This window comes from Amborella trichopoda, chromosome 12 (assembly GCF_054954075.1).
Source record: "Amborella trichopoda isolate Santa Cruz 75 chromosome 12, AtrichopodaSantaCruz75HAP2 v2.0, whole genome shotgun sequence".
Taxonomy (NCBI): domain Eukaryota; kingdom Viridiplantae; phylum Streptophyta; class Magnoliopsida; order Amborellales; family Amborellaceae; genus Amborella; species Amborella trichopoda.
In genome coordinates, this window is record NC_142347.1 from 2,222,749 (window position 1) to 2,234,876 (window position 12,128).

The 12,128-nt window shown below is 33.8% G+C and overlaps 1 protein-coding gene across 1 annotated transcript; it reads left to right on the plus strand.

The window, feature by feature from the left end:
* The first annotated feature begins 271 nt into the window (after positions 1-271).
* Positions 272-6,010, plus strand: KCS10 (3-ketoacyl-CoA synthase 10). Its single transcript, XM_006843835.4, has 3 exons — positions 272-822; positions 4,465-5,090; positions 5,194-6,010. Exons 1-3 carry the CDS (start codon positions 409-411, stop codon positions 5,741-5,743), a joined length of 1,590 nt encoding a protein of 529 aa, XP_006843898.1. The 5' UTR covers positions 272-408; the 3' UTR covers positions 5,744-6,010.
* The last annotated feature ends 6,118 nt before the right edge of the window (positions 6,011-12,128 follow it).

Below are 12,128 nucleotides of genomic sequence, written 5' to 3' on the forward strand. Positions count from 1 at the left end.
ACGAGTTTAGTCAATGGAAACAAACAAGTAAAGAAGAAGAAAAGCAAAACCCAAGAAAGACGTAGAGAGACAGAAGAGATATAAAAAAAAAATAGAGAGTGAGAGAGGGGCATATGTGCAGCAACTGTTATTTACTTGTGGACATTTACTTCCTCCATTGAATGTAGTTCATGGCGGTTCCAACTGCACCACATGGTTTGGTACACCATTAAGACAACCTCCAACTACCCCTAATTACATATAACTCCCCCTTCGTCCCCTTTGCTTTCTCAGTCTACAAAACCACTTAAATAATCCCCATTCTCTCCCCCAAGCTTTGCATGATCCACCCCCTCCTCCCCCCAAGTTTCTCACTCTAGAAACCACCTCTACCCTTCCAAAGTTTCTCTCTCTAGAATCCCCTCAGGCATGGCCGGGGAGCAGGCCTTCCTCTCTACGGAGATCGTCAACCGGGGTGTCGAGGCGTCCGGCCCCGATGCCGGATCCCTGACGTTCTCGGTTAGAGTGAGAAGAAGGCTTCCTGATTTCTTGAATTCTGTTAATCTCAAATATGTGAAGCTTGGATACCACTATTTGATAAACCATGCAGTTTATCTCTCCACAATTCCAGTTCTGGTGCTGGTGTTCAGTGCTGAGATCGGGAGCCTTAGGAGAGAGGATCTGTGGAGTAAAGTTTGGGAGGAGCCACCGAGGTATGATCTCGCCACTGTGCTCGCCTTCCTCGGCGCACTCGTCTTCACGGTGTCTGTGTACTTCATGTCGCGACCTCGGCCCGTCTACCTTGTCGATTTCGCTTGCTACCGGCCCTCAGATGAGCTCAAGGTGAACCCCTCCTTCTCTCTCTCTCTCTCAAACACACATCTCTCTTTTCTCTTGGTTGTTCGATCGTAGGAATTGAACTTGAGATGTAGCATTGTTAATCTTTTGCCGTCAAGCACTTAGCTCAAGCTTGATTTGTAACTCTCACTTTTGAATGCACAATTACATGAGAAAATATACAAATGGATCATTTACTTTTAATACAAGAATGTCGTAATCAATTTTGTCCATCAGACTTCAATTCGGATGGTTGTAAACTCAAAAATGAATTTCTCGATCCTTGGGAATACATCAAGCCCTCAAATGACTAGTACCTATCGTGACTGCGTTGTACAAAAAAAAAACAGTCTCATAATACACAATCTAAATATTTTATAGGACGTTGTTAGCACGTGGGCCAGGCCTGTACATATAGAAATGTGGGTCTATTAATAAATCTATATTTGAAATTGATTTTTAGACTTAATTTTTAAAGATGGAGATCATAAACATGAAAAAATAAATAAATTTTAAAAACTAGAAATAATAATTCTATAAAAAAAATATTTGGCCTAACTCTAAACTAGAGGAATTAGAACCAAGTTAGTAGATGTTTATAAGTATTTCCATGGAAAAGATTTACCAAATCAATCCTAAACTTTGAACTATATGCAATAGGATTTTGCTTAGACTGAAGTTCTAAATATCACCAATCTCCATGGAAAGAAAAAGAGCAGATACCAGGACCCCATACTTGTTCTCAAGCAACAGAGCTGCTTAGCGTGTCAGTAGATGCATTTCAGGCTTTAATAGCATAGTGGCACACATACTGAGTTAGGTGAAGTATTCAAAACTTCTATTCTTGATGACGCGGGATATGTATAGTTATGTTTATGTGTGTGTATAGGGAGAAAAACTTCTGGATCATTACAATTATAATTTTATAATTATAATTTTATAATTATAATTTTTTGAGAAAACTTCTGGATCACCTTATAATTCATCAAATTGCAATTCAAGCATTATAAAACTTTTACATCGATCATCTCAGATTGAACATATTAGTTGTCAAAAAAAATTAGAATGTTAAGCTCTAAAAACCGTGTATATTGTATCAAATTATCTACACTGTCCATTTCACCGTAAAATTAAGTGTTCATAGATCTATAAGACTTGTACCATTTTTTTAGTTTCAAATTTTATTATCAACATCGGAAATTGATTTATATCTATCATAGAGATCTTCCTAGCTAAAAGTGCTTTCCAAATGAGGATTTGACATGATGCTTTATTTTATTTACATAAAGCCTACACCCAGTAAAAATTTCATTCATATATATATATATATGGAAAAGGCTGGGATTAGCCCACTAGCTCATATGAACATATGAGCCTAACGACCCAGATTGAAATGGGCCGATCTGACTATCACAGGTGTCTGGTAATGTTGAAATTTTAATTTTTTTCTACAAATTCAAATCACTTAAAATTTTAATAATGTGTTCATAATAAATAGTTGAATTTTTAAAAAATATCAAAAAAATATTTTACATGAAATAAATTGACCAAAATACCCCCGAAAAGTTTCCGCGCTATTTTGGTTATTTTTTGTGAATAATGTTTTTTATATTTTTATTGGGTGCGTATTGATGAGAAAAACACACGCTTAAAATTTCAAATGATTTGAATTTGTAGAAAAAAAAATTAAAATTAAAATACGAAATGAGGTAGTAACGGGTAGATTTTAGCTTATATTTAATCTAAGCCGTTGGGCTCATATATTTATATGAGTTAGTGTGTTAATCCCAGCCTTTTTCATATATATATATATATATATATATATATATATATATAGGCCTACAAGTAAAAAATGAATAGTGATTTTGCCTATTTCATCACTGTTCAAAGTTCATCACATAGTTACGATTATCTGGTAATGTTTTATTTTTCATTTTTTTTCTACAAATCAGGTTGATATGAAATTTGGAGCGTATTTACATCTTAGAGTGGCGTACCTAGTAAAAATATAAAAAATTTAATTCAAGAAAAAAAATTGATCAAAATACTCCTAAAATATTTCGAAGGTATTTTGGTCAATTTATTTCATGTAAAATATTTTTTTGATATTTTTAGTAGATTTGTCTATTTTTTATGAACACAGGTTTTAAATTTCAGATCATTTTAATTTGTAGAAAAAAAATTAAAAATAAAATACTATCTGACAATTGTGACCGTATGATGAACTTTGGATGGTGATGAGGGTAGGAAAAATTACTATTTGTTTTCGCCTATATACGTTTTGTAGTATCTTCCTTATATATATATATATATATATATATATATATATATATATATATATATAATTGGGCCTAGGCTTTATGGAGACAAAATAAAACATGACATCAAATCCTCATTTGGAAAGCACTTTGAACAAGGAAGATCTCTATGATAGATATAAATCAATTTCCAACATTGATAGTCTTAAGTATGTAGTTTATTTGCATATAGCATCAAGTGAATGTCGACCGTTAATCGTGGATCTAAAGCACAAGCTGGGGTCCTTTGTATTTAATGCCCTTACTTTCGGGCATCCTGTATTAAACAGTAAGGCCCCGCACTCTGTTTTTTCTCCACATGACAGCAGGAGATTTTACTACAATAATTAAACCATGGTTATTAGTATGCAGACAATGAAATATTAAAAGACACTATTTTTACGAGTCTTAGGATTTATATGTATATATATGTTCCCTCCTTGTGATCTATTTTTGAAATGGATTTTGGATTTAATTTATTAGGTGCATATAATCTCTAACAGAGATATCATTAGTATATAAAAAATACATTTTAAAAACTAAAAATGATAATTTTTGGAGGATGCAAATGTAGTTATACGTCCCCCAACGCATAAAGCACCTTTCCAAGTTAAAACCATGGTGTTAATGTGCACATGATAGCCTTTAGGCATTCCAGACTTGGAGTCAAGATTTAATGGTATTGTACGAGTAAATTTGTACACTTGCTCCCTCAAGCAAACTTTATAAATGAAAGTTATATATATATATATATATATATATATATATATATATATATATATATATATATATATATATATATATATATATATATATATATATATATATATATATATATATATCTTAGATTTAGTGAATTTGGTTATAATATCATTGTCAAAGCCTCTTTCCAACTAATTGGTATATTTTCTTATAATATTTAGATGAGAATTTTCAAGAAATAAAAAAGAATTTTGCAATTTTAAACACTTAAATCGTGTAAAAAGTGGACAATTTCTTAGGAGATATTTTTCAGGGTCACATAGAGTGGGAAAGAATATGCTTTTATTTTATTTTTTACTTCTTTGTTAGGTTTGGTCACTCAGTCATCAAGGTTACATCCCCAAATATTATCTTAGGCAGGGTTTTGACCGTGGGAGTAAATGTATAGTATGCTCCTAGACAAGGTTTTACTTTGAACCATGTACATGTGCATCATTATTGACTTTTGCATTTCTCTCATATGTCAAGCACAAACCACAAATTTACCAAGAAAAGATGGTCATTTGTATTCCCCCAACATTAAAAATGGGCCTTCACAATTAATTATCAGTAATTAATTCATGTTATCCTTTGTTTTGCTGCAAAACAGGTATCCAAAGAGGAGTTCATCGAGCTCGCTCGAAAATCCGGCAAGTTCGACGAAGCAAGCCTCGAGTTCCAGAGCAAAATACTGAAATTTTCTGGCCTCGGTGATGAGACATATGTCCCTAAAGCTATCGGTTGCCCTGAAAACACTGCCACCATGAAAGAGGGCCGGGCCGAGGCCTCTACTGTGATGTTTGGTGTGCTCGATGAGCTCTTCCAGTCATGTCGGGTCCGCCCTAAGGACGTCGGGATCCTTGTAGTGAATTGCAGTCTCTTCAATCCAACCCCCTCTCTCTCAGCTATGATAGTGAACCATTATAAAATGAGAGGAAACATACTTAGCTTCAATTTAGGAGGAATGGGGTGTAGTGCTGGGATAGCAGCTTTGGATCTGGCTCAGGACATGTTGCAAGCTAACCCTAACAATTTGGCTGTTGTGGTGAGCACTGAGATTGTTTCCTATAGTTGGTATTCCGGAAACAAGCGCTCGATGCTCCTTCCCAATTGCTTCTTCCGTATGGGGTGTGCAGGGATGTTGCTGTCAAACAGGCGGCGCGATAGCAGGCGCTCCAAGTACAGGCTCGAGCACATCGTGCGAACACACAAGGGTGCCGATGACCGCAGCTTTAGGTATGTGTTGTGGTTGCCTCTATGTGTTTGTGTTCTCAATGAGTTATTGAGTGTGTCTGTGTGTGTGACACAGTTTCTCTGCTCATGTGGCACTGTATTGTAGGTGTGTAATGCAAGAAGAGGACGACCAAAGGCTTAAGGGCCTCTCCGTTAGCAAAGACCTCGTGGAGGTGGGTGGCCATGCCCTAAAGGCCAACATCACAACCCTAGGGCCACTAGTGTTGCCCTTCTCTGAGCAACTCCTCTTCTTTGCCTCTCTAGTATGGAGCTACCTCACCAACAAGGGCAAGGGCAAGGCCACCAAGCCCTACATCCCAGACTACAAGCTTGCATTCGAGCACTTTTGCATGCAAGCCTCGAGCAAGGCCATTCTCGATGAGCTCCAACGTAACCTCGAGCTTAGTGACAGAAACATGGAGGCTTCGAGGATGACTTTGCACCGATTCGGGAACACTTCAAGCAGTAGTATCTGGTATGAGCTTGCATATTTGGAGGCCAAGGGGAGGGTCAAGAGGGGGGATCGGGTTTGGCAACTCGCTTTTGGGTCGGGTTTCAAATGCAACAGCGCTGTGTGGCATGCGCTACGTGGGGCGAGACCCGCTCCACATAGCCCATGGCTCGACTGCATCGACCGATATCCGGTTCAGCTCTAGGAGTGTCTGTGATGGCTCATGCTTGAGTTTTAGGAGAAGAATATGCCCCCTCTTATGGAAAATTGATGGGGAAATTGTCTGAACTATTGCTACTGCTTGACTATGATAGTCAACTATAAAAACTATGCCCTTGAATTCTTTCAACTTTTCATAATATTTGTGTTTACGCAATAGATGAATGTTGGCGTCATAAAAAAACATGTAAACTTGTTATTGTTGCTCCTTGTGTTTATGATTTGATAGAAATGTCCCTCTTTTTTAACCTACTATCCTTCTTGTGTCATGGTTAGTGAAAATGTATATCTCCTTTTATTTTATTTTATTTTTTTTTGTTACAATTCAACTTTATTATATGAATATTGGGTCGTTTCGATACTAGGGCACACAAAATCATGTTTCGTATACCTAGGGTATGTTGGTATTTTTGGTTTGAAAAATATTTGTGTTTTTCAAAAACAACAAAATGATTTTGGAGGTTTTTCTTAAGCGGATTTTGTAGAGAGAAAGTTGTGGGTTTGAGTCCCATATTGAAGAGCAGGGAGTTAATTGATTTGTATTTAAAAGTACGTATTTTTATGCATTATATTTTTAGTACAAATGAGAGAATGATAATGCATATGCAGAGCATTTGCACGTATGAGGGCTAAAGGCTTGATATGTTTTTGTAAGCCCAACCTATGTAGGACAACTAACGATCATCTAACCATTGATGAAATGGAGGCAAAAGAGGTTGTAATAGCCACCAAATCAACGATCATCTAGTCGTCGATGAAATGGAGGTTGTACTCCCATTAAGGGATGGAAGTTACCTATGTGTATGTAACTTGTAACTGTTAGTGGTATATATAACCACCACTACAGTAAATGTGCATGTGCAATCTCCTTGCGGTTCTATATTAAGGGATATTTTTGCCGTACAAGATAAAGTTTCCCAGCCACTTGCATCTATCTCAAAACACCATTTTCTAAATTTCCAGAGAGCAAAACTAGTGGGATAACCTCTTTCTACTTGATTTTGACTCTTTCTCTAAACTATCAAGACTTGGGTGTCTAGTGTTTGAGTTCCAAACTCAGGTGCATAGAGCTTAAGAATATCAAATAGAGCTTTATGTTTTCCTGTATTTTGAAGACGAATTACCCCTCTTTTGCACATCAAATTTAGTATTGAATGGGAGAAAATATCGTATTGAGATCACGCTTCTGCTTGCTCGAAAATATGAAGAGTTTGAATTTTTAATTTTTCAACATCGTATAATCTTCTGCCCCCATTTCACCTACCAATTTTCCAACAGGGAATTGCACATAAAAATATATTTTGCAAATTTTTTGGAACCAATAATCATGTTTTGTGTAATAAAATTATATTTTGCAAATTTTTTGGAACCAATAATCATGTTTTGTGTAAGCAAAAAAGAGGGCAACACTTAGCTACACAATGTCAAAAAAAAAAAAAAAGCTGGCTTCTCCAAAACTCACCTTTGTGTAAGTAACACGAGAGAACCGCATCTCTTGAGGTGGGGAAGTACTTCCGTGGGTTAATTTTCACGCACTAGAGCCATGCACTATATCAAATACAAACAAAACATACAAATGAATTAAAAAGAAAACTATTTCAAATTTTAAGTTTTAGAGAGAAAGTATTTTAGAAATTTAAAGATAGAAACTATATTAAATTTTAGAGAGAAAATCTAGTTAAAGTTTTATAGAAAGAAACTATCTCAACTTTTAAGTTTGGAGAGAGAGAGAAAGAAAGTATCTTAATATCTTAGAGAGAGAAACTACCTAAAAATTTAATTTAGAAACTATCTCAAAATTTTTAGAGAGCGAAATTATCAAAAAATTTAAGTTTAGATAGAAAATATCTTAAATTTTAGAGAGAAAAACTATATTGAATTTTAGATAGAGAAACTATATGAAATTTTTAGAGAGACTATCTCAAATTTTAAGTTTTAGAGAGAAAGTATCTTCAAATTTTAGAGATATAAACTCTCACAAAAATTTAGGAGAGAAAAACTATCACAAATTTTAAGTTTTAGAGAGAGAAAGCATCTTTAAATTTTATAGAGAGAAACTATATCAAAATTTAAAGAGTGAAATTGCCTCAAACTTTGTAGAGATAAATTATCTCAAATTTTAAGTTTCAGAGAGAGTTCTAAGCTATCTAAAATTTTAAGTTTCAGAGAGAGTTCTAAGCTATCTAACATTTTAAGTTTTAGAGATGAAAAGTATCTTAAAACTTTAGAGAGAGAGAGATACTATTTGAATTTTTTAGAGAGAGAAACTATCTCAAAAATTTTACAGTGAAAAATTATATCAATTTTTAAGTTTCAGAAAGAGAAAATATCTTAAAATTTTAGATAGAGAAGTTATATCAAATTTTAGAAAGTTAAACTACTGAAATTTTTTAGAGAGTCATCTGTCTCAAAAACTATGTTGTTGTTGTTGTTGTTGTTGTTATTATTAAAACAATATATGCTACTATATTCAATAATAGCAAACACAGGTTATACCAAAAGATTATCCAAACATGAGATTTGCATAACCTGGTTACCATTCAAAGCCATCAAGATAGTCATATTTTTGCAAAGCTATCCAAGTAGCCATATTTCAATAACCAGGTTTTAACATAACCAAAGTTATGTTTCAATAAGCAGGTTTTAATATAACTAATGTTTAAAAAAATAGATCGGTGACTCAATTCGTCCTTACCCATACCTGTGTCGGATCGGTTCGGAAAATCGGCCGAATCGATAAATTTTGTCCCAAATTTTTATCAATATAAATATCTAAAAATAATGTATTTTTAGTTTCTAAAAGAAATTAATAGTGGTGCATTATGTACTTTCATTGCTTTGAAAAATCGGTGAATATTGAGACACTGTTTTCCAGTTTGGATGTATGTATAATTGTTTGTGATAATATAACATGATAATATTGCATCAAAATAATTTAAAACTATTAGAAAACACTCCCATATTATAAGATTAAATAAAATAGTTACCCATATAAAGCGAAGTAGTACCACATCAAACATTTATAATTTTCGTTACTTGGCTAAAATTATCACAACCTAACTAACTATAATATTATATATTGAATATAAATAAATTAATAAATATAAAGACAGTTTTCTTATGGCTCAAAATATGAATTTATAATCATGTTTTAATGAAAATAAAGAGTACATAAACAAATTTGTGCTTGTATGAGTTACTGTTAGTTACCTCAAAAAAATTTATTTTGACAAACTTACTATGTTTCAATTTCTACCTCAAAATGCATTCATCTAGCCATGTTATTTAATCACCCTTATATTTACTTCAAAATTTAATTACCTACATTTAATCACGCTTAGACCCCCCATTTAATCACCCTTAGACCCCCCCATTTCTAAATGAAATTAGGAGTGCTGCATTATGCAGTTTCATTATTTGCAAAAATATGTGAATATTGAGACGTTATTTTCATATTTGGATGTATGCATAATTATTAATTATAATATAGAATTAAAAATAATTTACTATACAAATAACAATAAATTTATAATTTGTCTTATAATTTCATCTAATTTTTAAAAAATTATTTACAGCTATAAAAAAATTAATACATTATATAACTTATAATGTAAATATATTAACAAATGAAATACAAGATTTGATTTTCAATGTATAATTATTAATTATAATATTGTAATAAGCATGATTCAAAAAAAAAAAGTGTGACCCTCACAAATAAATAAATCTACAAAAGCATAGAATTTTAAAATATAAATTTACAATTACATTTTAGTAAAATTAAGAAAACAAATAAATAAATTCATACTTGAAATGTCGGACAATTGATAAAGTACCTTTAAAATAGATTTTTAAGTGGTTTGAGCTAGTGTTATTTTTTTCTCTTAAAATATCTCATAAACTAATAAATTTTTTTAATGGTCAATAGACTGATATTTTATTTTTCTTTGCTTTTTTAATATCCTAAAAGCGAGTATTGTTTTTTTACTTTTATTCCCTATTGGCCGACATCTTAATGCCTAATATCTAATGCTAGAAAAAAGGGTTATTTTTTTATAGTAAAAGGGGTTAATTTAAATAATGGACTTTATTAAGGCCAGCGAGTGAGATGATGGACAATGAAATTTGTCTTATATCGAAGAGACGTGGAAAGAATTGACCACATAAAAGCTGAAATCACTCGAAGAACCATTGTGTTGTGAAGCTTTGAACCGCCCGGATCCCGTTTCATTAGTGGATTCGGGATGGTATCACTGGATTTGATTGTAGATCCAGGACAATATCACCAATATCCGACCGAATGGCGCCCGATTCCAGATCGAGCCATCGATTTTTTAAACACGGTTTGGCATAAAAGGTTATCATTCGAAACCCGGTTGCTCATGGCGGCATAAAAGGTTATCCTTCATCATTCGAAACCCGGTTGCTCATGGCTCCAAAGGTGCCATTCTCACCAACGTTTGCATAAAAGGAGCCATTCGAATTCATTCTCATGTATAGTGCATTTAATAGAAAAACACAAAAGGTGGAACCGCCTGTACCAAATCTGAACCGTTTAGATCCCATTTTATTAGTGGATCCAGGATGGTATCACTGATACCCGATCCGAAATCGGACGATCCGACTGAACCAGATTTGAATTGCTCAGGTCCTGTTTTATTAGTGGATTCAAGATCATCGATATATGATCTGGAATAAGACAGTCCGGATCGCTCGATTTTGGATCAAGTCAGTGATTTTTTAAATACTGAATATATCAACGATTTTTTAAACACCGAATGTAACCAAGGTTTGGCATAAAAGGTTATGATTCAAAACTCAGGTTTGTTTGCTCATGGAGCCAAACGAGCTACAAGTCTCTTGGGGATGGTTTCAATACATCACGTGGGGGATCAAGGCATACCTAAACTTGCATGGACTCATTCTGATGTATAGTGTATTTAATAGAAAAGGGCAAAAAATGGTGGAACCACCTGAGCCAAATGTCAACCGCCCGGATCCCTACCGATACCTGATCCGAATCACTTGATTCCGAATCAGATCTGTGATTTTTTAAACACAAAACATAACCGAGGTTTCGCATAAAAGGTTATGATTGGAAACCCAGGTTTGTTTGCTCATGGAGCCAAAGGAGCCATAAGTCTCTTGGGGATGGTTTCAATTGAAAGAATGTCAAGGGGGGTCAAGACAAAGCTGAACTTGCCTGGATTAGTTCATGTATAGTGTATTTGTAGAGAGTATTTCGTAGGGGTATGGCTTTATAAAATAAAAAAAGCCTCACCTCAAATATTGCGAAAAAATGCAGTTTTGGCATCATAAACTTATGAATGAGTTATCTAAACCTCGACAATTGTGGATCCAATTAGAAGTCTAAATGTTTACTAATTGGCAGAATCTGTAGTATTTTTTTATCTTCAATTCTTAAACCTGAAGCCTAATTTTTGCATCTGGAATTGTTCAAATTTCTCATTAGCATCCCATGAAACCTAATAATCTACTAAAAAAATTTCAAAGCAACATCTCAATGAAAGCATTAGAGGCAGCAGCTCTCTCTCTATCTCCTGCCCCTCTGCTAAGCATTATCTCCTCCCTCCCTTGGACAAATTAAGAAACCCTAGAGAAACCAGGAACCAAGAGCCCCCATTCTTATAACTTTCCTTGCCGTTTCCTATTTTTTATTTTCCACAAAAAAAAGAAACAAAGAAAGAACACCAATTTCATCCTCAAAAGCCTTCCCCAAAACCGGGAAAATGACAGAGGGAAACATGGCTTAGTCTGCTATGTTTTTGTAAAATCCGGCACAACTACGAGAGAGAAATACCTGATTTTATTATTAAAAAAAAATATTACAGCAGATTTCTACCACTCATCCACCTCAAATTTACTCTCTTCAAAACTTGCACGCACACCGAAGCCTTATAAATTGTGGTTACTTTTGATAAGAGAAAAATATACAAAAAAAAACAATTTACATTTGGTACGATGAAGTGACAATCACTTTTGTCTGTCAGATTTCAAATCGTAAAGCTGCAAGAATGTCATTGACAAGACTCAAAGTTCAAAAAAAATTTCTCGAACTTTATTACATGTTCCAAACCATCAAATTTGACATCTAATTACTCGAAATAATTATGATCTTCTTGACAAAAAAGAAAGGTCTTACGATACACAATCCATAAAGGCTTTTCTCCTGACAAAATTAACTTTTTGAAGTTAACAGGCACATGATTTGGGTGGAATCATTGATCCATTTGGAAATTAGAGAGAAACAAAGTCAACAAATGTTTTATCAGCAACTTTCATAAACATGGAACATAGGTTTTTTTGTTGAACCTTGGAGATTAAACAGATAAACAATTATTAACAGATAA